The sequence below is a fragment of the Patiria miniata genome, unplaced genomic scaffold (assembly GCF_015706575.1).
Source record: "Patiria miniata isolate m_02_andy unplaced genomic scaffold, ASM1570657v1 HiC_scaffold_24, whole genome shotgun sequence".
In the NCBI taxonomy this organism is placed as follows: Eukaryota; Metazoa; Echinodermata; class Asteroidea; order Valvatida; family Asterinidae; genus Patiria; species Patiria miniata.
Window position 1 is genome coordinate 21,268,082 of NW_024037063.1, and position 27,021 is coordinate 21,295,102.

Genomic DNA, 27,021 nt, shown 5'->3' on the forward strand with positions numbered 1-27,021 from the left:
TTGCTATAACAGAGTATGTTATATAACGCATATATATTTATATATATTATATCTATATTGATGTGCATACAGGTTAAAACAAATAGCTTGCAATGCGAAGTCGAGATACATTGCATTTTGATGTCTCGATCATCTTTCCATGGACCGGGCTATATTCTGCTCTGTTTGCTTTTGCGCCTAATATGAACTTCCCTGAATTTTGTAGTTCAAAACGTTTCGAAATTTGTGCTTCCGAATACAAAAACAAATGGTTCCCTTTGATTTATGAATACCCTCTTTCATACTAGAGCCATACCGCTCCGTTCACAAGTACCCCCTCACCGGCAAAGAAGGAACAGTTGGGGGTGACCGACCGACGCCATCTTGCCTGACTGTAATTCATTTGCCGCGGAGCGCGGCCACTGCGTGTAGGCCTACATAGTACAAATCCCCTAGTGTACGTGCGTCACACACAAGGAACGGTGCGCGTCAACCAGCGAAATGTCCCGCCCATGGGACGTCGTTGCTAGGTAAAAGGGCGCCTTCTTTCGTCGACGCACGGAGCCCATACGGCCGATTGCCTACTCATGTACGATGTATAACGGCGATTGGGTATGCCCAGGCATTTTTATGGGGTATATAAAGAGATAACAGTCTGCTAAGGCAATGTTTGAAACCTGCATATTTGTGCTAAGCAAACAGCAGATTTCAGTGTTTAACAGGTCCATGGAATATGCTGCCTTCATCCCAATAATCGCTCACTGTGCGCACTCAATCAAACAGTGATATGGTTGAACGCCGTAATCCCAAAAGAGCCGCTTTCTTGGCCACTCTGCCCATTCTGGTCCCAGATATGCTAAGACTTAGTTTCAATTAATTTGGTTTGCTATAGAATAGAAACCTTCATGCTCAGTATATACGCAAAGGTTGAGCGCAAGCAGTCAAAGTGTGCACGACTATGGAATCATAACTTTAAAAATGCGAACTTAAGAATTAACCCGCCTTGCACTTTGAGGACGCGACCTTGGACGTAATTAATACGATGAAATCGCTGGTCCGGAGGAGTCGTAATGAAAACGTAAGGTCTGTCACGAGTCAGTATGGCCTATCAGGCTGGCGTTCATCTCCGGTTTCCTTGGCAAGAAACGACTGAGAATATTTCCGTTTCCCCTGGACTCGGATGCCAGTCCATTGCAGGTTCCTCCCCAGCTAATGCTGGTACACATTTATACTCCTGGGTCGAAAGAGGCAAAGGGGGGGGGGGGGAGTGGGCTTGCCAGAGAAAACAATAATATGGCCAGCAGCTGGATTCGAACCCTTTCAGTCTCTGATCAGAAGTCACTCAAGCAGCACTCCCTTAAATTGATAGCAGTGCGCTTTAATAATAATAATAATAAAAACATGGGAGGAACTTGTGTTCTTCAGGTACTGATACATTCTAAGTGGCTTAATGCGAATCACAAATTACCATCCGATCGTAAATATATACATAAATTGAAGGAAAGAAATGTATTCGTATGTTGAAAGAGAACCCCAAAACCCCTCAAATTTTATGACTGAGCTTATAGGCGGTTGCCATTTACCAAAAATATAGATGTGGTTTGCATATAATGCAGGTATCTGATAATGCGCACGGCGTTTTTACCATCTGCGTTTGTTTAGCCTCCCGTATATAGTATACGGTACTAAGGGTATCTGGCTACATTTCTATTCACCGGATACTTCTAATTATATATCCTTTCAGGAAGTTGTGCAATAAAAACACTTAAATTGTCTGTTATACCAAACACATTTTTTTTTTATGAATGCCATTCTCTCGGCCGCTGGAGAAGCAAACATGACGAGTATTTTCTTAAATTTTAATGAGTGAAATAATTTGTCTTCTTTTTACAGAATTAGAATGTGTGGGTCTTCAAGTTACCGACAATATGAATAAAACAGTTAGAACTTTCATCACGTAGTCCTCAGTGTAATTCCAAGTATATAATTTGCACCGTAGAAGCCCCGTGAAAACATTTGGCTTAGCATGTTTTATCGATATTTATTATGAATTATTTTATTTTACATTAGTTGTTTTGTGGGGTAATCTTTGGATTTGTTTTTCTTATTTACAACGACAAAAAAAACTGACACAGGTTGAGAAATACAACCAAAAGCTCCTACCGTGCATTCCATGGTGTTCCATATTTGTCATCGGCGTCGCCTTTTTGGGGGGCGTCGCATTGTTAAGCTCTGGCAGGGATCATTTTGATAGATTTCATGCAAGACTTTCATGCAAGACGACCAGAGTTTATTATGCACTCGCACTTGTTTAAGCTTACCTGGTCTGTCAGTTTGCTCGGACAGGACCTGGCAACCCGACGCCTCTGTCAGTTGCAATAGGAATATAAAAATTGAACTTTGATTGCAGGGGGTAGTTAAGGTGAGGGGGGGGGGTAGTCATTTACTACTTTTGTGTGCATTGTGTTTCAAGCTTTGAGGCCATAGGGAGGGGTTAGATTCCCTTACCACCCCCCCTCCCCAAGATTCGCCACTGTTATGTTTTTCATTTTGAGGTAGTAATGGCAACTTCCTAAAATTGCATCTTTTTCGAGTATTTTACTCATACGTGGAGACTATTTAATTTCCTTTTTATCATTGTCAGAATTTGAAGGCTAGTATATGCAACAAGTAATAATCGGTACAGGAAAAGTTATCAGATGAACAAAAACTCACTGAATATAAAGAAACTCACTCAGACAAAGGGGATTGCACTTTAATCTAATTGTTTTAATTCTACCAAAGAAAAAAAAAAGAGAAGCTGTTACAATGCGCAAAAACGAAACAAAAAAGAAACAAATTAAGAATATCAACTTGCCTAAAATAATGAGAAAATACGTCGCAAACCGCTTCTTGTGTTACTGAATGAGTTTCATGGGTTTTTTTTCCAGATTTATTGATAGCTTATCCACATTGCTGCTCGGCTCAAGATCGTCAATTTGTTGTAATAAAATTAATGTCCAACGCGATTTTGAGCTGGAATGATGGGGTCCCTCACATTGTTTCTTTTGCTTCTAAAAGACCGTGGAATAAGCTCCATTTGTGCAGTTAGGTATTTTTGGCACCAATATAGTTTTGAACAAAAATCGAAATGCAAGGTGTCGTTAAAATTGGAACTTACGCCTTACGCACATGGGAGATGGCCAATTCAAATATTGGGTTGTGAGTTATAAATGCTTGACTCTTACGAATGTATCAATCATCGATGTATGCTATAATGTATTCCACGTTTCAATAACATCTGCCCATTCTTTCCACAGAATTCTTCTAGTATAAGAAGAATTTATTTTAAACGGTTCTTTTTAAGTTGAAGCAAGGTCATATCTTCAAAATTATATTCTAGAACCGAAACAAGAATCTTTTTTTGGATGGAATTATCTTCACGACTTGATATCAATTTCGAAAACACGGGGTTACTGTATTCAATTCGAGCGTTTCTGATTGGTTTCCACAGATGTTTGTATATTTGCCGATTTGGAGTGAACTTTGGGCACAGAAGATTCGAGCACCACTAACGTGCACTAAGGTGACTGGTAAAAAGAAAGCACGTGCTTTAGGTAAGTTTATGCACCTTCTTTATGCACCTTCTTTATGGCATAATATCCAACTTTGCTGTAGACAACGACTTTACAGCGACCGTTCCCATTCACCCCGACATTATCACTGGGGAAATCATGAAATGAATGCGATATTTACACATTTGTATTTAGATTGATTAGATTCTCGTTTTGACAGCCCGGTTGTTCTATGGAAAAGGGTTCCGTCCGGCGTAAACTCTTTTCCTCAGAAAGGGCTTTGGTTAAGAGTGTCCTATATTGCACGATCTTCCCCAAGTAAAAGTTTGGAAGTCATTTCTTCAGAATTCAAACTAGTAAATATTCTTGGTTAACTCAAATTTGGAACAAAAGCTGAATGGAACAAAAACGAAAATGAAAATTGAAACAAAAGCAATTCTATGGTTAGTTTTGTTACAGTTTAGCAGTGTAGTACCGCGTTTTGGACTCCTTTTATCAACGTGCACCATGAATACATCTCAGCAGGACATCAGCATAAGCATAACGTAGCCATAAGCAAGTTTTGTGAGTTATGATAGGACGTGTAATCTCGCACACTTATGTTGCAAAATAAGGACATGGATCGAAAACGCATGTGTCTTTGAAAACATATAGTTTCCTTAAACGGGAAGGACACAGCTGAAACAAATTATAGTATTTTTGTGATTGCTTCGTTACTGGCAAATGCTTTGATATATAACATGTACAGTCTTGGTTAGTTACGTTACGGCTTGTTACGTTACGGCTTGTTACGTTACGGCTCTTTATGTTATGGCTGAACACGTAACAGTTCGCCCATCTTTGATAAAATCATGCAAGCAACAGTTATCAAACAAATATGCTCTTTTGGCATAGAATGTTAACCTTTTGCTCTGCCTAAAAACAAGAATGCACAATAACACTCGCGTGCTGCATATTAAAACAAGGTGCCAACATGATACCAAAATCCATACCTTTGCTTACAGCCAAAAACTATGTGGTTTTCTTTTTACTCATAACTTGCTCATATTTCTTTCAAATGAAAAGTATTTTTGTCTCATTTGATTTGATACCACAGTCGAGATTGTGATGCTTGTAGTTCTACTGATTTAATACCCAATTTCCAACCGTGTCCAGGTCTCCGGGGAATCGCCCATAAAATGATGATATTGAAAACCACACGATTCAAATAAATCGAAAAGTAGGACTAAATATTCGTGGTTAACTCAAACTTGGAACAAAAGTCTTAAAGAAAAAAAAACGAAATTGAAAATAGGAACAAAATGAAATCGAAAATCAAAACTAATTCCAAGAAAAGTCAAATGAAGATAAACATTTGGTGTACCATGGTCGTTGCCATTTGTGGTTCAAGTCCGAGACGACGGCTGTTTCCTGCAACAAAAAGAGAATTGAAGATAAACTTACAATTGCTACCAGTAGTAAGTGGATAAGCATGCGTACGTATGTGGTATTTAATTTTGTTTTGATGAAAACAAAAAACAGTACTTCTTCCGTATTGTGTTTTAAATTTCCTGACGAGTCGGAAATTATAGAAGCAATGAAATCTTGCATTTTAAGCACAACGTGGCGCAACCGCAAACTGTTCTCATTAATCCTTTATTTTGAAAGAAAAGCCTTGGCCTCTCCTATTGATCATCTTTTGTACAATGCAGTCTTAGATGCACAGAATGTCGATAACTAAAGGGCCCGTTTTGGGGCGTGAAACCAAACTGGGCACTCTGTAGTAAATTTAGCTAGCCTCATAGCTACGAAATAGTAATTTGCAGTATTGAGTAGTGTAGCATATTGGTATGCGTAACTTATCGTAGTTTGTAGTATTTGGCACCTAATGTATTTGGCACATGAAGCTTGTTGCTGATGTTGGAAAGGTAATGCCTGTCATCATCTAACAAGACACCACAATACGAGTTACTGGTTTTCATCAGAGATGAAACGTTTTGCCCACCTGTGCCTTTCGAGATTTCATAAAGAGGCTGAAAGCTACAAAATACAAAGTAGTATTTTGTAGAATAGGGTACTTCACCCTCAATTAGTTATATTGGGGTTAGGATTTAACTTATGGTAAATATCGATTATCTTGCCTCACTCCGGCTAGGACAAGTTTTGTAAATGTGAAGCCAAAGTGTGAATAGTGTTGGGTGAACTTGTCCATTTTGTGCCACAGCGCCCTCAATTTTGCTAGCAGAAACAATGAGTAGTTTACCTTGATATGTCTACTGGTCTTGGTCATCAGTGTTTTGCTCCTGATCCTTCGACAAAAGCTGCTCCCGTCGCGGAAACAAGTCGATGTTGTCTCTCTTGACGTCATTATCTAAGACATTAAATCACAATAAAAAACTTTACATCATTGTAATAATTTTGTTATGCAATAAAAAGCTTACTGATCTTAAATGTACCGTTTTTGTCTCAAAGTGCCCCGATGATAGAGCACCCTCTTGTGGTCAACCGTAGATGGGCTTCTGTGAACTACCGAGCAGTTCAGTTTTCATATTGTCACTCTCTGATAATTCTGATGTCTTTGTTTCTATGTGAATAACTATTTCCCCGTGTCTAATGACATTTGATAACGTCATCGTGACTACATTACGGATTTTGTATATTAATAACAATATCTTTCTGCCAACCAAGTTTCATGATGATGAAATCTTTCCTTAAAATGTGCACATCTAAAGATGATGTCACATGACATGTTGTGACGTCAGCATGACGTCAAAAGAAAAACAAAGGATGTGTGCCGAAAAAGCCTTTGACGCTGACGCGTGTGCAAAGGTAAAAGAGGTAAACTGCTCTACCTTCACAGTTTCGCCACTCATCTTCCGCATAAAGGCAGTCAACGATGCGATCGCAGGTATACCTCATCGGAATTTCGTCACCATTATCACACTGGAAAACCTCTGGAAATCAAAACCAGTACAACCTTAGTTACACAATTGCAGGACTATTAGGATGTGTGCAAGAAGTTGATGTCTGACCTCTGTTTGAAACATAATTATAAAGGTTCATATATAGACAAGATGGATCAATACAAAGGCACACTTTCATGCCGCTTCTGTGATGGAAAAATTGTAAACAACAGAATGAGACAAAATATAATTAAGCACTAGAGTATAACAAAGTTATGCTTACAAGATAGCTATGTTTTCTTTAACAAACGGAGCACGAGAATATCGCCGAAATGTTTCGATAGTGCGACGTTCATGAGTCGGAAAAAAGGCCTGTCTGCTGCGTCAAGTAACTCTTTTGAATATTTACCGTTACAGTTGAATTCATCTTCGCCATAGTAACAGTCTTCGAAGCCGTCACACCTTTCGTAATCTTGAATACACTGGCTGCTGTTGTAGCAAAGCCACAAAGATGCACTGCAGACTGTAAAATAAAATTAACACAACGTGGGACATAAACTACAGATTCCGCGTTTCTACCAGATGCAAACGCATCTGGTATTTGAGAACAATATTTCATTGGACAGTCTCCACTTTCCTTTTCAATACTTTAGTATAAAACAGATAATACCACCCAAAGCAATATCTACGACACCACAAGAGAATGGTTACTGGTGACTCTTTACCTTTACAGTCGTATTCATCTTCGCCGAAGAAGCAGTTTGAGAATCCGTCACATCTTTCGTAGCTTTGAATACATTGGCCAATGTAGCATTGCCACTGATATGGTCTGCAATCGTGGTAGTAGGATGGTTCGGTGGCGTGGTCGAACGGGCTGTCAGTAGTAGGATATGGAGGAGCTTTGGTGTAGGAAAGAATAAACGGAAACTACTCTGTGTTTCTAATATCGAAGGCAAGTGTACGTTTGTGATACAAGGGCAAGTAAACTTGATCACACGTGTCTATGGTACAGTCAGTGATCGAACAGTGGTTTTTGAAAATGAGATTTGTTGCTTAAGACCGTGAAGATGCCGCTTTACCTGCATTGTGATCGTTCGGCTTTTGCCTAATTGCTTTTCTATGACACTTCACCTCACGGGAAGAAGTGCCGATATTTCGATGAAGTTAACCCCTACATCATACGTCTCGACGCAAGCGATGTGCTAGGAGATCTTAAATTCTAAACCTTTCTCCGCCTTATCAGAATTAATTAGGCTGTGTTCAGTTAGTAGTGAATGACACTCCCTTAGTAAATCACGCCAGTGCACACGCCCGGTCAGTTGCGTCTTCGCCAGTTTTAAAAGAAAGGATATATAACGGTATATTACCTTGGCATATCAAATTAGCATCCATGAGGTGGAAGCAACCTTCAGGGTCAGAGGTTGGGCATTTGAAAATCGAGCTTTCCCAACCTACACAGTCGACCCTACTAAAGTGGATAGGACCAACACCTTGACCGTATCTACTGTCAGACGGGAAATCCCAGACCGGTCCATAGCCGAGCTGTCTGCAGGCGACATCGGCGTCATCCCAGTTCCAGTCGACGTCGCACACCGTGCCCCAGACACCGTCAACAATCACCTCCACTCTGCCTTCATAGATGGTGTTGCCATTCACCAATCGTATCCCTCTCTCTAAGAAAAAAACCCCAAATAGTCGACACTGAGTAAAACAGTACTTTTGTGTCAATAACACGAAAACTGACGCAGTCGAGGATGTGCCAGATTTTACTGATGAGTTGTGTAGCCATTTTACCCCTGGAAGGATATGTTAATACTTAAGAAGTTGTTTAATATAAAAGTGTACCCTAAAAGTGTAATGTAGTCGTTTACCTATTATGTTGAATAATTCTTGCCCAACGTAAACAACTTTTCAGCACAGGCTGTGCTACGTTCTACTCATGTATTAGAACAAGTTTTACGTGCTATTATTTTTACTCGTAAGATTGTGTTTGCTTTTAAAGTCTAGTCTCTTAAAAACCACAACAACATCACAGGCAATTGAAATATTTCGTTAAATAAAAAAAAAATTTGTTGTATAAAACAGCTAACATGTTGATTGATATCAACATGATTTCGTGAGTTACATCATGAATAGTGTAGCAAGACAAGGTTCCAGACCTTGTCAAGCCACTTACCACAAGTAACTCCAGCGTCCTCCCCATGCCCACAGTCATGACTCAGCCAGCCACGATGTTGGCATTCAGCTAGGCTAGATTCATTCCCTTGGCAGTTCACATCGTCCAGCATGATCCGACCTGATCCTTGGCCGAAGTGAGCACTGCTCCAAGCATTGGATGCAGAAGGGTAACCATAAAGCATGCGACAGACGACATTAGCATCATTAAGATCCCATCCATCATCGCAGACTGTACCCCACTCGTCTTGGTAAAGAACCTCCACTCGACCCTCGTTAGAAGAGCCTCCATTAACGAGACGAATTGTATCGGGGCCTAGGTACAAAAACAACAAAATAACACAACCTAAAAACTAAAGGCTCTTTATATGAAACCACTATAAAGTACCTTAATGTTCGAAGCGCACAGACATCAGTTTCATACTGCGTCTACGGGATGTCCTTTTGTCAGTTCAAACACGGGTTAAAATGACAGAGAGCGCATGAACGCAGGTCTAAACACGCATGTGTAATTACAATCACGTTAGGGCGCACCACGACAGTTCTGCGCACACGCTGGGGAGCTGATGAGGCCATACTTAGCACTGCTGACGTTTTATAATCCTGTAAACTAAGACGCTTTTGGCCGATTTCATGTTTTCTGAAAGAGGAAGGGAGTCACTTATTGAAATAAGGAATTGGGATTCGATTGAAGGATAGTTTCCTTTTTTTCTTTCATTCATGAAAATCTCTCAAAACAGCAAGGGCTATCATAAAACATTTACATTACAAGCAAATTAAATTGTTCCTATCATAAGCTTAAAAATTTATTTTCCTTTGAATATTAAAGGAAGCACAAAAGGAAAACATCACCTACAGATATTTTTATATTCCTATAAAATGTACTGACTGCTAGTATGTGAGTTTCCAGCTAAAAAAGAGTGGGTGTTTTATTTTACTGATATTTTTCTATTTAGGCCTATTATGTAAGGCATATTCCCTCTTGAATAAGCAGCGAGCTAAAAATAGGCCTGACTTTAGTTATGGAGTGTTACTTAACAAATTTCGATTTTGTTTTGGCCTAACAATCATTCAATTCTCGCGCGGTGGGCTGGCTCTCGCTTCGATCAGTATAAATAATGCACGGACCTTGAACCAGTCTACTCGCATGGTTGTCCTGAAAGCGCGTACACAAATCCCCCAAACAAAACAAACTAATTAAACCTTTTTTTCAGAGGCGTATAGCCACTCAAAAAAATAGCAAAATATTTTTTGGTGGGTTAAAATACTCCCCAGGGAGCTGAGATGGTATTTGGAATGTTTCATGTGCCCAATGAGCAGGGGTAATAATGATGTAGCGCCTTGAGCACCAGTCCTGGTGGATACGTGCGCTTTATAAATAGCCAATATTATTATTATTATTATTATCTGAAAAACGTTCGGAGAAAATCAAATGTAATCCCATGTAAAGACCCCATAGTGACATTGTGTACCGAAGAGTGACGTCACGATGACGTCATCATGGGTCACGTGACGTCATCTTCAAAATGCAAACTTTAACACCCTCTATCTAGAGAACTGTACGTCCAATTGGGTTGAAACATGCTAAATTCAAAATTCTTTTTGTATTAGGTTTATATAATATGTATCTACACAACTTTTTTGAAAAAATATGTGACGCCACAATGACGTCATCAAAAAATGCGATTTGAAAAACACTGATCAGGGTAAGTCCGATTGTCTTGAAACTTGGTGGGTAGGTAGATACTGTTAATAGTATGCAAAATCTAAAATGACGTCATGGTGACGTCATCACTTATTATTTTTATGAATTTATCAAGGTGTTTACATTTTCTTCTAATGCACAAATTTGACAAAGTGTTTTTACACGTATTATTTAAACAATCTTCTTCTGTATGCACGTATGTTGTGTGGATAAGTCATGACTGCTAGTGTTTTTACAAGGCTAACGAAGATGAACTTTATTTTTGCAAAGTGCCAAATTTGGAAACTTTGTCTGTATGTCAACTTGTCAAGTACATACATGATCTGCCTGTGTTACAGGTAACTGTTGCATACAATTGGTTCGGGTCATGGGTATGGGATATATTCCAGGCTGATGTAGTTGAATTCTATCTGCAGTTATCAATGCAGGAGGAATGGACCCAGTTGACTGCTCGCTCAGTTGATCGAGCATACAGTCACATGCGTACGATTGGGTTGTGTCACTGTTGAAGTAGTACTCTGACAGCTAGTCTTATTTCAAGGCGAATAACTAACAATTGTCTAAGCTGTTACACACACTGTATTTGTTAATATTATAAGTGCAAATGTTATTGAAACTCAGTAGTCACACAATAATATTGATACATTTCGAGGCTAAACATTTTGTATTCTCAATTTGGATTATCGACGAAGCGAATTTGTTGTTAACATTATTTACTTAATTCACATGTAAATTTATAAAAACTCAAAAGTATAACGTAATTAAAAAAAAAAAAAAAAGGCGGAAAAGCCCTATGTTCTGTTTCGAACAGACATAGACCTCTAGTTTTTATTATTATTATTATAAATTGAAGTCATCAATATCAATGCAACTTGAGAATAAGAATGTTTACACTTTTATGGATGGGATGTGTTGGACAAAAAACAAGTTTGCATTACCTGAACAGTTGACACCAGCATCTAAAATATGGCGGCAGTTGTATACGGGGTCAAACCTGCAGTCGAGAATCGAGCTCTCCAGGCCATGGCAGTTCACATTTACATTATTACCAACACCCTGTCCATATGCACCGTAATCAGAGACACTAATGACATTTTGATAGCCAAGCTGTCTGCAGACAACATTAGCCGCATTCCAATTAAAAGTGTATCCGCAAAACGTCACCCAGGAACCTTCGACAAACATCTCCACTCTGCCTTCATAGATGGTGATGCCATTCACTAATCGTACCACGGAGGAGGGTGGATTGACGTCTACAGTGGGAGCAACGGTGTTTCCTATAAATATGATGAATGGAAAAAATTGATTGAAATACACATTAAGTGTAGTTGTAAATGTTTAAGGTAAGTCAGTTTGTGTAACAATAGCATGTCTGCAGATATTAGCAATTGCCGTAACAGTTGTATTAATCTTCGACAAAGTAGCAGAGTGAGTATCCGTCGCATCGTTGATAGTCTGGAATACATTGGCCGTTGTAGTAGCATCGTCACTCATATGATTTGCAGGCGAAGTAGGATGGTTCAGTGGTGTACTCTGGAAATGAAAAGCCAGTGAGATGTATCATTAAACAGACATGACGTATTTTTCAACTTTAGGAAACGTATCTGTTGAACATTTACCATAACAGTTGTATTCATCTTCGCCATAGTAGCAGTCAGAATAACCGTTGCATCTTTGGTAGTCTTGAATACATTGACCGTTGTAGTAGCATCGCCACTCATATGATCTGCAGCCGTAGTAGGATGGTTCAGTGGTGTACTCTGCAAATGAAAAGTGTGGTTTAAAAGACAGTTGCGAAGATGTGTTGTATCCCAATTTTAACAAACTTTTTTGTAATGAATATTTACCGTAACAGTTGTATTCATCTTCGCCATAGTAGCAGTCCGAGTATCCGTTGCATCGTTGATAGTCTTGAATACATTGACCGTTGTAGTAGCATCGCCACTCATATGAACTGCAGCCGTAGTAGGATGGTTCAGTGGTGTAGTCTAAAAATGAAAAGTGTTTTAAAAGACAGTAGCAAAGATGATTGTGTTGTTTCCCATCTTTAACAAACTTTTTTTTAAACAATATTTACCATAACAGTTGTATTCATCTTCGCCATAGTAGCAGTCTGAGTATCCGTTACATCTTTGGTAGTCTTGAATACATTGACCGTTGTAGTAGCATCGCCACTCATATGATCTGCAGCCGTAGAAGGATGGTTCAGTGGTGTACTCTGGAAATGAAAAGCCAGTGAGATGTATCATTAAACAGACATCAGGTATTTTTCAACTTTAGGAAACGTATCTGTTGAACATTTACCATAACAGTTGTATTCATCTTCGCCATAGTAGCAGTCAGAATAACCGTTGCATCTTTGGTAGTCTTGAATACATTGACCGTTGTAGTAGCATCGCCACTCATATGATCTGCAGCCGTAGTAGGATGGTTCAGTGGTGTACTCTGCAAATGAAAAGTGTGGTTTAAAAGACAGTTGCGAAGATGTGTTGTATCCCAATTTTAACAAACTTTTTTGTAATGAATATTTACCGTAACAGTTGTTTTCATCTTCGCCATAGTAGCAGTCCGAGTATCCGTTGCATCGTTGATAGTCTTGAATACATTGACCGTTGTAGTAGCATCGCCACTCATATGATCTGCAGCCGTAGTAGGATGGTTCAGTGGTGTAGTCTAAAAATGAAAAGTGTTTTAAAAGACAGTAGCAAAGATGATTGTGTTGTTTCCCATCTTTAACAAACTTTTTTTTGTAAACAATATTTACCATAACAGTTGTATTCATCTTCGCCATAGTAGCAGTCAGAGTATCCGTTACATCTTTGGTAGTCTTGAATACATTGACCGTTGTAGTAGCATCGCCACTCATATGATCTGCAGCCGTAGTAGGATGGTTCGGTGGTGTAGTCTGCAAATAAAAAGTGTGTTTTAAAAGACAGTGAGATGTACATATTTAAGTAAAGTTGTGCTATCTTTAAGAAACTCTATTTGTTGTGAATATTCATTTGAACAGTAATTTGTTTAATTTACCTTCGCTATGGTACACTCAGTGTTTTGGAGAATGTATTGACTTTGTAATCCATCGCTCCTTATATCATGGTGTGGTTTCGGTGCGTGGTTGTTAAAGAGAACGTGAAGTGTTAAATGATTACGTTTCTATATTTCATGTTTCATAATGCCGTTTCATCTTTTAACTCGTCAGAGTTTTTCTTTGCAGTTTTGGGTTAAAAGTAAAATCAAACCAGTTGTAAGAGCAAGACATCATAGCGGAAGAACGTTAGGGGCACAGTGGAAAATCAAAAACCCTGATTTTTACCTTCCCGATTAACGCGGTGAGAGTGCCCTGCCAAGGACAACTGTTTGTTCAAAGTTTCAAGTTCATCTGCTGTGTTCCAAGCATAAACTTACCACTGTAACAAGTAACTCCGGCGTCCTCGCTATGCCCACAGTTATGACTAAACCAACCACGATGTTGGCATTCAGCTAGGCTAGATTCATGTCCTTGGCAGTTTACATCGTCCAGCATGATCCGACCTGATCCTTGGCCGAAGTGAGCACTGCTCCAAGCATGGGAAGCAGATGGGTAACCAAGCATGCGACAGACGACATTAGCATCATTAAGGCCCCATCCATCATCACAGACTGTACCCCACTCGTCTTGGTAAAGAACCTCCACTCGACCATCGTTAGAAGAGCCTCCATTAACGAGACGAACTGGAGCTGAAGTGACAGAACATGAAATGTTTCGTGAAAAAGGTATTTAAAAAGGCTTTTGATATAACCCACTATTAAGTGCCTGAATAGTTCACGTTAATAGAAACACACAGACATCAGTTTCATTACTACGTCTATGAGGTGTCCCATTGTCAGTTCAAATACGGGTGAAATGATGAACAGCGTATGAACGCAAGTCCAAACAAGTCTTTTCAGGAGGTTGCAGACATCCAAAATAGCCAAAGTAGTTTTCGTTCAGAGAAAACAAAATCGATTTTGTTGAAGAGCAACGGACAGCACATCTATATAAGCGGCACCTTGACAAAGGACGAATCGTGAATTCAACCTCTTGGATCGCTGATATTGAAGTCAAGTTTGCATTACCTGAACATTCAACACCGGCATCTTCACTGTGGGAGCAGTCTTCAGAGTAATAGGATGTGCAATCTTAAAATCGAGCTTTCCGAACTATTGCTTTACACATGTACAGGGTGAATATGACCAACACCCTGGCCATATGTAGCGTATACGCGGGATACTATGTGTCACATGTAACATGTGTGTCACACTATTTACACGTGTCTATGAGGACACGTAGCGACTGGGTGTTTTTGCAAATCTGATGTTGTTTTACGCCGAGACGATGCCGCTTTACCGGCAGTATTATCGCCCTACGCTTAATTACTTCTCCAGCACACTTTACGTTAAAGGAAGAATTTCCCATATCATGGTCACGTGCATATTCCAATTAAGTTGACCCCTACATCATACGTTCGGACGCTAGACGTATTAGGACATCTTAAGCTCCAAATCTCCGCAATTATCAGAAATATCTAAACCTTGTTAAGATTACAGTTAGAGAACGCCGCGTCCCTAATCATGTACTTTTTGTATGCCATTTTTTTTCTAATACATTTTGGCAGAAACTTGGACGAACAAGTGAGTGTTACCTGAGCATGACACGCCAGCATCTTCGCTGTGGCTGCAGTAGTTAGGATACGAGATCTGCCATGGGCAGTCGAAAATCGAGTTTTCCGATCCGTCGCAGCGAAGATGTCCGAGGTGAATAGGACCAACACCCGGGCCATATGTAGCGTAACGCGGGGCACTAATGGCCGGTCCATAGCCAAGCTGTCTACAGATGACTTGGGCATCGTTCAAGTCCCATTCACGATCACACACCGTTCCCCAGGAACCGTCGCCAAAGACTTCCACTCGGCCTTCATAGATGGTGCTGCCATTCACTAATCGTACCATTGGGGAGGTTGAATTATCTTAATATATGGAAAAGAAGAAAAGGGGTTAAATTGCCATCTAATTCTAGTTGAAAATGTTCAACAAAAGTCGTTTTGTGTTACGGTAAGACGGCTCTACATACCTCAAAATTTGAGTTGATCTAATAATAACAGTCACCCGACATGATAATGTTATGTGATTTTCAACAATTGAAAAACAATTTAAAATTTAAATCGATACGGCCACCAAGCAAAGCGTGCAAAATGCAACGTTTGAATTATTAAGAAATGAGATTGTAACCGCATATGAAATGCAAAATGACGTCATGATTTTTGCCGAATTTAAATCTTACACTAATTTCGTCTAGGAACAAAGACATAATGATGAGGGAATTTTGACGTCATAAGTGAAAACGTTTTTGAATGCCCAAAATCGGCGAATCTTTTACGTACATTTTGGCAGTGATTGGACGAATAAGTCTGTACATTACCTGAGCAAACAACACCAGCATCTCGGCTGTGGCTGCAGTGACCAAACATGATAGTCGATGGGCAATCGAGAATCGAGCTTTCTGCACCGTTACAGTTGACATGTGAAAAGTGAATAGGACCCACACCGTTCCCAAATTGAGAGAAGGCTGGGGCAAAAATGGCCGGTCCATAGCCAAGTTGTCTGCAGATGACACGAGCATCGTCAATTCCCCAGTCATGATCACACACCGTTCCCCAGGAACCGTTGACAAACACCTCCACTCTTCCGCCATAGATGGTGCTGCCATTCACTAATCGTACCACGGAGGAGGGTGGATTGACGTCTACAGTAGGAGCAACGGTGTTTCCTATCAATATGACGAATGTCATGAATGGTTTGAAATACACAGTTAAGTCAAGTTGTTGTAAATGTTCAAAGAAAGTCAATTTCTGTCACAGAAAAATAGCTGCAGATGTGTAATTACCGTAACAGTTGTATTCATCTTCGCCATAGTAGCAGTCAGAGTATCCGTTGCATCTTTGATAGTCTTGAATACATTGACCGTTGTAGTAGCATCGCCACTCATATGATCTGCAGCCGTAGTAGGATGGTTCAGTGGTGTAGTCTGCAAATGAAAAGTCAGTGAGATGTATTATTAAAAAAAAAAAACATGGGGTATGTTCCAACTTTAGGAAACGTTTTTTTTGTACATATTTACCATAACAGTTGTATTCGTCTTCGCCATAGTAGCAGTCAGAATACCCGTTGCATCTTTGGTAGTCTTGAATACATTGGCCGTTGTAGTAGCATCGCCACTCATATGATCTGCAGCTGTAGTAGGATGGTTCGGTGGTGTAGTCTGCAAATAAAAAGTGTGTTTTAAAAGACAGTAGCAAAGATGTATTGTGTCCCATCTTTAACAAACTTTTTTTTGTAAACAATATTTACCAGAACAGTTGTATTCATCTTCGCCGTAGTAGCAGTCAGAATACCCGTTGCATCTTTGGTAGTCTTGAATACATTGGCCGTTGTAGTAGCATCGCCACTCATATGATCTGCAGCCGTAGTAGGATGGTTCGGTGGTGTAGTCTGCAAATAAAAAGTGTGTTTTAAAAGACAGTAGCAAAGATGTGTTGTGTCCCATCTTAAACAACCTTTTTTTTGTAAACAATATTTACCATAACAGTTGTATTCATCTTCGCCGTAGTAGCAGTCAGAATACCCGTTGCATCGTTGGTAGTCTTGAATACATTGGCCGTTGTAGTAGCATCGCCACTCATATGATCTGCAGCCGTAGTAGGATGGTTCAGTGGTGTAGTCTGCAAATGAAAAGTCAGTGAGATGTGTTATTAAAAAAAAAAAACATGGGGTATGTTCCAACTTTAGGAAACGTATTTGTTGTACATATTTACCATAACAGTTGTATTCGTCTTCGCCATAGTAGCAGTCAGAATACCCGTTGCATCGTTGGTAGTCTTGAATACATTGGCCGTTGTAGTAGCATCGCCACTCATATGATCTGCAGCCGTAGTAGGATGGTTCAGTGGTGTAGTCTGCAAATGAAAAGTCAGTGAGATGTGTTATCAAAAAAAAAAACATGGGGTATGTTCCAACTTTAGGAAACGTATTTGTTGTACATATTTACCATAACAGTTGTATTCGTCTTCGCCATAGTAGCAGTCAGAATACCCGTTGCATCGTTGGTAGTCTTGAATACATTGGCCGTTGTAGTAGCATCGCCACTCATATGATCTGCAGCCGTAGTAGGATGGTTCGGTGGTGTAGTCTGCAAATAAAAAGTGTGTTTTAAAAGACAGTAGCAAAGATGTGTTGTGTCCCATCTTAAACAACCTTTTTTTGTAAACAATATTTACCATAACAGTTGTATTCATCTTCGCCGTAGTAGCAGTCAGAATACCCGTTGCATCTTTGGTAGTCTTGAATACATTGGCCGTTGTAGTAGCATCGCCACTCATATGATCTGCAGCCGTAGTAGGATGGTTCGGTGGTGTAGTCTGCAAATAAAAAGTGTGTTTTAAAAGACAGTAGCAAAGATGTGTTGTGTCCCATCTTTAACAAACTTTTTTTTGTAAACAATATTTACCATAACAGTTGTATTCATCTTCGCCATAGTAGCAGTCAGAGTATCCGTTGCATCGTTGATAGTCTTGAATACATTGGCCGTTGTAGTAGCATCGCCACTCATATGATCTGCAGCCGTAGTAGGATGGTTCGGTGGTGTAGTCTGCAAATAAAAAGTGTGTTTTAAAAGACAGTAGCAAAGATGTGTTGTGTCCCATCTTTAACAAACTTTTGTTTACAATGAATATTTACCATAACAGTTGTATTCATCTTCGCCATAGTAGCAGTCAGAATACCCGTTGCACCTTTGGTAGTCTTGAATACATTGGCCGTTGTAGTAGCATCGCCACTCATATGATCTGCAGCCGTAGTAGGATGGTTCAGTGGTGTAGTCTGCAAATGAAAAGTCAGTGAGATGTGTTATTAAAAAAACAAAACATGGGGTATGTTCCAACTTTGGGAAACGTATTTGTTGTACATATTTACCATAACAGTTGTATTCGTCTTCGCCATAGTAGCAGTCAGAATACCCGTTGCATCGTTGGTAGTCTTGAATACATTGACCGTTGTAGTAGCATCGCCACTCATATGATCTGCAGCCGTAGTAGGATGGTTCAGTGGTGTAGTCTGCAAATGAAAAGTCAGTGAGATGTATTATTAAAATAAAAAACATGGAGTATGTTCCAACTTTAGGAAACGTATTTGTTGTACATATTTACCATAACAGTTGGATTCGTCTTCGCCATAGTAGCAGTCAGAGTATCCGTTGCATCGTTGGTAGTCTTGAATACACTGACCGTTGTAGTAGCATCGCCACTCATATGAACTGCAGCCGTAGTAGGATGGTTCGGTGGTGTAGTCTGGAATTTGAGTATATTTCAAGAAATTAATGAAACTAGTCCAGTGCACGTTCAAAACATGCCTGCTTAAACGGACTCGCTCCGGTAAACACTTAAACATGTCGGTATAGAGTGCATTGCCCGTGCAAATAGCGCGCCATATCTGCTCCTCACCGTTGCGCGATCGTGCCCTTTTAAAAATGGTCGAGGCCCACTTCATCGTTGCTCGATCTCCCTCCTTCAAGAAATTCTCGAGACCATACATCCAACCACCATGTAGAAATGCATTCATATTGCGCGGAATAGAATGCAGTGCCCGTTCAAAATGTGCAGCAGTGCGCGGCACGGTCTGTATACAGGGTGAGTAAAAAAACAGAAACCCAAATGTCGAGACCATTGTTTTAGTAAAGTTCTGCATGTAGCACTTTCGATATCTGCAATAAAAAAACTCAATTCACTAGCTTTTTTAGTACAAGAATCATTCAAATCACTCAGGTACTTTTGAAATTACCGAATTTTAAACACCACCATCGTATTAAAGTTCTGTCCACGGATTACGTAAAGGTAAATGTTCTTTCAGCAAAACGAAAACAAATCACATGGGGATGTGTGTGAACTGTTTTCGTTTTGCTTAAAGAATGCACACCATTGTCGAGTTCGCTGACTGCACTTCATTAGTGGAGAAATCGGTAGCTGAAAATCTTGACGTCACGCTGAGTCAATTTGTTCCCGCTTCTGAATTGATCATTTAAAGCACCGTGGAGGGTGATGTTTATAATAAAAGAACGATTTAATTCCTTAAAAGTCTTCCGGAATGATTTTAGCCAAAAACGATTCCTGCTCAACCTGTCGCTGGTGACCCTAACCCTAACCTGTGTATAATGGATGGAAGTAGACGGACGGACACCATAAATAGCCATAAAGTGGCGTATGTTTTTAATTTGTAGCCTATACCTACGTCATTTATGCTCGGAATTCGGGCGATTCACAATGCGGTGCGCCATCAAGATTTTGCCACGGAGAGTTCATTTTCCCAGTACATTGTGGGAGATGGTCGACAAATTCACAGCGCTGGACATTTGAAATAGTTAGTTTTTCCGGTCATTAGTTTCTTAAGCGTACGATTCGAATTTATGTTTGCCCTTCTCTGTCTTTTTATCAATATCGTGTTGTTCGTAAGGCGGCAGAACACTGTGTACCCAGTCTATAACAGATTAGCTCAAGTTGTCTACTGGCACTCGTTCCAATGGGCCGTGTTTTGTCGACCGTAAACTTGAAAAATGGACTCTCAGTGCGACCTCCTCTTGGAGGCACAGTGCATTGTTAATCGCCCGAATTGGAGTTACAAGTTTGACTGTATTCTACCTAAATCTTGCATGTTTAATGGCTTCCGTTTAATGAGGGTGCAAGATTCAAACTTTATGCCCCGACACGATACTTTAAATTCATGCAGGGATAGATCTGCTCACAACTGATGATGACGTACCTGTCATTGCGACGCTTTGGGCAACAATATTGAACCCTTGATAGGTGACACTACCGTCTGAAGTGAACCTCAGCCACATGTTGTTTCCTGATGAAACCTTGTCAGTTGGTACTACGCTCCCAGTTACGGAAAAGAGCTCCATTTTAGAGATGTCATCTCCATCGCCTCCCTTCAGTCTGTCGTACCCATTCTCGATACGAAAGGACATGAATGTGAGCTGGATGATACGCCCTTTACCAGTCCGAAGATACCAGATGTCATCAGCATAGTTGGGGTAGTTGTTCGGGTAGTTGGCAGAGGTTATGGTGTAATTACTCTCTGCACCTATGTATACAGTTCGAGCTATGGACAGATCCAACGGAAGTGTATTAACTTCAGTCATTTAATAAACCACCAAAAAGACAACTAAACCGTCATTGCTTGAACGTGAGAGCAAACTTCAAAACAAGCCTGCTTATAAGACGTCAGTTTTGAAGACACTCGACAGAAAGCGCATTTCCTCATAGTACTTTCGCACCGTATGCAGCACTTTGCCTGTTGAACAAGAACGACGAGGGCCTAGTAAATTTGGTCCTAGGCCAGTGTACGAGACAGAGAAAGCGCGCGCACAAACTTCTATTCAATTCGGCCGATTCACATTGCAGTGCGTCGCCTAAGTTTGCGACGGAGACTTTATTTTGCCCAGTGCATTGTGGGAAATGGTCGTCAAATTCGCAGTGCAGAACATTTGGAATTATTAGTTTCCATGGTAAATGTTAGTGGCGTACTGCATTGTGAATCGCCCAATTGGTTCCAAATGGCTATTCATTGGTTGTTTTCACAAGTGTGTGGTCTAAATAGTGGGCCAGATGTAGCATTTTGATTGGCGTGAACGTTACGGAGTAATCCTATACAATAGCACTTACAGGCTTTCTTGACCTGCCTACAGCAGTCATCAGTCACAAGTGAGAGTCAGTAAGTCTGTCAGTTAGTCAGTCAGACAGTGAGAAAGTATACATTTTGCTGATACATGGTCCTCTTGAAACAACCCCTCCCCCAACAACAAAAACAAGAAAACAACAAACACCACCCAACAAAAACACCAACAACCCAACAAGCAATAAATACAAAACAAAAACTAAGCATTCACAACAAAATAAAAACAAAACAACATCAATAACAAAGAATGTATTCTCTTACTAGTGGCGCGGTTCTCCCTGATCTCTTCTTCCTCTGAAGTGTTCTTTTCTTTCTTTATGTCGGGCTCGTCGTCATTGGCTAAGGCATAATAATTTCCTGCAGTAAAGTCGATCAGTAAATTCATAATAATTTCCTGCAGTAAAGTCGATCAGTAAAATTTTAAACACACTCAAAGAACAATGTCCTGCCTGCAAGATAATCAGGCATCTGGAGAGACGAGATTCTGTATATCCTCAGTGACAAACTCTCATCAAATGACAATTATTAAGTGATGGGGCGCAAACCGTTTGAAAATGCTCCATGTTAATTGGCTTTTTCGCAAAGTTGCGGAAAAGCCTTTGTTTTTGTTCTCATTCTTTTTTTTTCTTCCTGTTGTTTTTGTTCTATCCCCAAATTCCATATAGACTTTGTACACGATTTTTCTATTATTCACTTTGAGCATTCATCTTTGTCATACATCATTCATAGCTGACCTATGCGGAGTCCCTATAACAAAGTTGTATGCCGAAGAGTGACTTACGATGACGTCATCATAGGTCACGTGACGTCATCATTAATGAAAATATTTTAAGATCCTATATATAGAGAACTGCAAATCCAACTGGGTTGAAACTTGGTTTGTAGGAGACCGGGAAGTACTATGGGTGCAAATTGAGATGACGGGATGATGACGTCATTTTATTGTATTTTGGTTAGTTTTTGAACCCTTCATCCATATCTCATCAACAGAACAAGCTAACTTCGAAATTCTGTTTGTAATGGGTTTATTGATATATATATTTTGACCAAACATGGAAAAGTGTGTGACGTTATGGTGACTACTTCAAAAATACATGTATATGGGAAGGTCCTACCGTCGTTGAAAATGGTGGGAACCAAATAATTTCTTAATAAATATGCCGAAAGTGACGCCACAATGACGTTATCGGTTATCGATTAAAAAAACACAAGTATTTTCAATATTGCATTCTACCCAAACAATTTGACTCTGTCTTTGCTCAGATGGACTCAAACTTGACACAGAACAAGATCATGTATTTGTGTTCCTTAACTGTGGGGACCGAGGACGTTTTACCCTAACAAGGAAAAACTTCCCCATAATGTGGTGACGGCCCGCCCACATTGTAATTATGTGCATTGACAAGTGCCATCATCATGATGTCATCATGGGGCACGTGAGGTCATCGTAAATGTTCATTTTTCAAAGTCCTATATCTAGATAATGAAAGTTCGATGGCATCTTAACGTATGTTTAGATGTAGGGTATGTGATAGATGAAAATCGCCCCGCAGTGTTGGAGGTCTCGAGGCCGGCCTCGAGGCCGATTTTCATGGCCTTGGCCTCAGTCGGCTTGGCCTCGGAGGTGCAAGGCCTCGGCCTTGGCCTCGGCCTCGGAGCCTTCCGGCCTCGGCGAATCGGTCGAGGCCGGCTCGAGGCCGCCCATTTTGATGTGTTTTCTATTCTAATTAATTTTAATTTTTTACCGTATCAAACCCTCGAGATTCTGCCGCAGTGGGTTCCGTGAAACGAACGCATATACAATGTACGCACGAATGAACTGGAAATGGTTGCATTGAACGTACTCACGTACGTAGCATCTTCGCCTAGCCTGCGCTTCAGCTTTCCACGTGCGTGCAAGCGTTATAACTGTTACCGCGGGCCAGACTACATAAGTCTGGCACCAATCCCATCTGCGTACAATGTGGTAGTAGACTAGTCTGGTTGCAGTGTTGTACAAAATTTTCTCGTTTCACCTCTGTACCCCGACCTTTAAAAATGATTTGCGGCAAGGTGCCGCAAGCTTAATCATTTTTTTTATAGGCCACTGTTTCAGTAAAAGTCTGAACTTTCTGGGTACGATCGAGTGTACTAGTCCGTACCATTTTTTTTCATAAAGATATGATAAAAACAGTTACGATTTATCATCCAAATGAATGCAAAGTTCTGAATGAATGTTTGAATAATAGGAGTCAGTATTCCTCGTGGTACCAGGATACTTTTATGTATTTTTCCATGTATAAGCACGGTTAGAAATTGACTAATTTTGCGTGGTTACAGATATACGGCCAAAACCTCTGGACTCCCTACCTCTTGCCATGATCTTAAAATTCTTCGAAGCCATTGGATTCAAATCGAATGATCCGAGAATTCATGGTCATTTTGATGAACTGAGTGATGTCATGCACGCATGTTCCGTGTTGCCGTGTTGTTTGGAGCGGGATTGGCCATTGCCAGACTTTGTCTGGTACCGCGGTATTAACAGTGATAATGCGTGGACACTTATCCCGTTGTGTGGAGCGGGATTGGAACTATGCTTTGCCCGTGCGTAACGGCGGGCCGTCTGGCATTGTCTGGTCGCATCGCGGTGTTTGCTCGGCGCGCGCCTGTACAGTGCGAAGGTCGGGGGGGGGGTCGTAACTTTTTGGTTATGAGTGGTAAAAACCTGATTGAAGAATCAACTTGTTGTTTATTTAATTGGGATTCCTATGATATTAAGCATTTTGATAGGTTTTGAAAATAAGATTTATAAAACATGCTAAAAGTAAATAATGTAAATCTTTTCGGTTTGCGGTAACACCATGTGGTAATAACTATTGCTTAGAAGATATTAGTTCTGAGAAGAACTTGTCCTGCTTATTATCAACTTTGCTAAGTAGTTTTTGTTCTGTTAAGAACAGTCCTGCTGTAAGTTCTATACGAACTTGTCTAGAGACCAAAGACAAGTTCGTATAGAACTTACAGCAGGACTGTTCTTAACAGAACAAAAACTACTTAGCAAAGTTGATAATAAGTAGGACAAGTTCTTCTCAGAACTAATATCTTCTAAGCAGTAGTTATTACCACATGGTGTTACCGCAAACCGAAAAGATTATATAATGTAAACCTACAGAATAGAAACTCAAAATTTGGCCATTTAAATTGTTGTTTCTCCAAAGGGCAAACACCTATGAGCCTGATTCAAACGCCATTGATTTTGTTGTGTAATTTGCTTTCAGTGATACAAAACTTGAGATTTCTTTCTTTAAAAAATAGAATTCGCCGGACTCCCTACAAGAGGAAACCCATTGTAAGCTGTAAATTTGTAAGCCAGGCACTCCAAAACTCAGTGAATTCAACTAAAAAGATGTTAAAGCTCCAACATAATCTTAGCCTTGTTTTAGTGATTATATTTCATTACGTGTTTTGATAGCTGGCCTCGGCCTCGGCCTTGGCCTCGGAGGTGGTGGCCTCGGCTTTGGCCTTGGCCTCGCGGTTGTGGCCTCGGCCTCGGCCTCGGCCTTGGCCTCGAAGGTTGTGGCCTCGGCCTTGGCCTCGGCCACGGATGTTGTGGCCTCGACTACAACACTGAAAATCGGGGGGATGGGGGGGGGGGGAGGTGGGGAGGGTGATCTGGACACCCGCATACATGTATACATGTACACTGTACCGTACATTATAATGCAAGTTACTTTTTCAAAAAGACATTTATTTCCATATACAGCTAATACACAATAGATAATGATTGATTATCATACAAAAATACACGAGACGGAAACTTACATGTTAATATACATGTTAAATTCTTTGGGAGGGGGTGTGGGGTGGGGGAGGGGAGGAGGAGGTGCTCATATGAGCACTGACTGGAAAAGGAAGAGGGGTGGCGGAGGGGAGCTGTGAGACGGCTGTTGGTGTAAATCATGACAGGTTCACTTGCAAATTGAAATCTATTTGGGCAAATACATGTAGAAATCAAAATCTGAATTAGGTGGCAAGGGAAGGGGCGGGGCCTAGCATGGTAGGGGATGACTGGACATCATTTAACTAATGGATGCACTTCAACCAGAGGACAATCGATAGGGCCATTATTGTTCATTGCGGCTTGCAAACACATGATTTTTGCCGACGTAACAATGATTTTACCAAGTTGGTTGTCACACCCCACCCTCACCCCCAAGCAATGCCCCGAGGGTGGGTGGGGGGGGGGGGGGGGAGAAGGGAGGCTGTGAAAAGGAAGTTTGTGTCATTTCTAAAGTGTTCACTTGCAACTTACATGTTTACATTTGTTTCATTATGCAATCAACATACAAGATATAAATTCGGAGGCAAAGGGGAAGTGGGCGGGGCCTAGCCGGGTGTAGGGGGGAACTATACGACCTACTATTCTTCCACTTGTCTTACAATGATACACAGTGTGATTATCTTTGTAAAAATGTGCTAGATTCAGGAACAATTCCAATTATACAAGTTATTACTCAAAACAAAGGAAAATACTGAAAATACACTTTTTAAGGTTTTTGTTGCTGTTACTATTTTAGGAGCGCTACTGCACAAAGGATATACAATAACCCAAGATTTTCTCACCAGATATGAAAAGATCAATGTCTGAACTAACCATAGCCAAAGGGAAATTATTCTGAGTGCCCTGGCAAGTGGCATTTTGGCATTGTTTTGGCTTGATGACCTTTGAAAATAATGCAGAAAATGAATTTTGGCAGCCTCATCATTGCCAAGAAATTGCCAATACACATAATGGCCCGTTACCATGGCAACGGGCAAAATATTTTTGCAAAATTTATTTTGTTTTGAGCGTGGACGCTTGTATGAAGAATTTTCACGAAATGACTCTTAATACGTTCACATATTAGTTCATATTAGTTTTTATATTTTCAAACTTTTTTTCACTTTATCTAGCATATCCTGTCTAAACTACATGAGTATTTAGTAAACACGTGTTTAACTGTGACATTGAACCGGAGAAAATGTTATTAAAAATGTTTTTTGGAAATCTCTCGAATCCCTGAAGAATGCATATTTTGTTCAAATACATAAATGCTTATACCGAAAAAAAATGTTTGAATTATATACATTTCCCTGTTGTTTGCTTGAATTACACCTGAGTTAGACAGTGCCAAATAAAATAGTTCTGTGCCCCATCGCCATGCATTTGTTACAAAGACAAACGCAAACACAGTGTGTATAAATCATAACAAACGCTCGTTCAGACATGGAGGTACATAGGATCATTTGCTTTTTGTGCTCTTTTTTAAACAATAAAATTGCTCTTCAGAGAGAGGTGCATAACAACTAAGGTGAGTCAGGTTGACAGATTGTCCTGGTGTTCATATGGATTGGGTTTTCAGTCCTTACCTGCTTCCGTGGGTTTTCCCCAGAATATTCTTCTGGGGTTTTCCTCCCACCTCTAAAACTGTAATTTCTTTTCATTGTCTTCTCTCTACAGGTTTCTTCAGGCTTGAGAGCTACAGTGCTTGGGGCACTTTAGAAGAATCCTTAGTTTCATTACCAGAAAAATACATAAAAACTAACTTGTGGAAGTTTCAACTTGGTGGATACTATACAATTTGAGAAAACTGGATTCGTAACTGGACTACGTTGCTAACTGTGCCCGCAAGCACAACTTCTTAAACCACCTTGAGTTTATCGAATTTTTTTTGTCACAATGTTGCCATTTCAGGGGAATTAATTTCACAAGATATCTGGTACCAGTCCTATCTTCATTTTGAGCAAGGACTAAATCGGGAGGTGTGTTTCCGGGGAATTGCAAATGTTCCTATGTGCTAATATAAAGTGATCAACTACGACGAAATTCCCCCTGGTACCAACGAGTGGCTAGCGTACACTCTGCGAGCCACGGCTGACAACAATCAAGCTTCATTTCGTAGATCAAAATCTACTGACTGATCAGGTACTATCTACTGAAAGATTTCTGACTTACCAGCGATGA

The 27,021-nt window shown here is 40.2% G+C and overlaps 2 protein-coding genes across 2 annotated transcripts in view; one reads left to right on the forward strand and one right to left on the reverse strand.

Annotated features, from left to right (window-relative positions):
- LOC119731684 (balbiani ring protein 3-like) overlaps positions 1 to 3,577 on the forward strand; it is a 65,124-nt gene extending 61,547 nt beyond the window's left edge. The window contains exon 31 of the mRNA XM_038204893.1: positions 3,473 to 3,577. Within this exon, the coding sequence (XP_038060821.1) occupies positions 3,473 to 3,501 (29 nt within the window). The 3' untranslated portion in view covers positions 3,502 to 3,577. The remainder of the gene's footprint in view (positions 1 to 3,472) is intronic.
- Positions 2,728 to 27,021, reverse strand: part of LOC119732362 — a 39,169-nt gene continuing 14,875 nt past the window's right edge. Inside the window, exons 4-18 of the mRNA XM_038205820.1 lie at positions 18,282 to 18,422; positions 18,048 to 18,188; positions 17,126 to 17,266; positions 16,892 to 17,032; positions 16,639 to 16,802; positions 16,432 to 16,544; positions 13,060 to 13,200; positions 11,234 to 11,572; positions 8,592 to 8,906; positions 7,783 to 8,088; positions 7,141 to 7,314; positions 6,825 to 6,938; positions 6,365 to 6,466; positions 5,776 to 5,883; positions 2,728 to 4,943 (exon numbers count right to left, since the gene is read on the reverse strand). Of these exons, the coding sequence (XP_038061748.1) occupies positions 5,786 to 5,883; positions 6,365 to 6,466; positions 6,825 to 6,938; positions 7,141 to 7,314; positions 7,783 to 8,088; positions 8,592 to 8,906; positions 11,234 to 11,572; positions 13,060 to 13,200; positions 16,432 to 16,544; positions 16,639 to 16,802; positions 16,892 to 17,032; positions 17,126 to 17,266; positions 18,048 to 18,188; positions 18,282 to 18,422 (2,430 nt within the window). The 3' untranslated portion in view covers positions 2,728 to 4,943; positions 5,776 to 5,785. The remainder of the gene's footprint in view (positions 4,944 to 5,775; positions 5,884 to 6,364; positions 6,467 to 6,824; positions 6,939 to 7,140; positions 7,315 to 7,782; positions 8,089 to 8,591; positions 8,907 to 11,233; positions 11,573 to 13,059; positions 13,201 to 16,431; positions 16,545 to 16,638; positions 16,803 to 16,891; positions 17,033 to 17,125; positions 17,267 to 18,047; positions 18,189 to 18,281; positions 18,423 to 27,021) is intronic.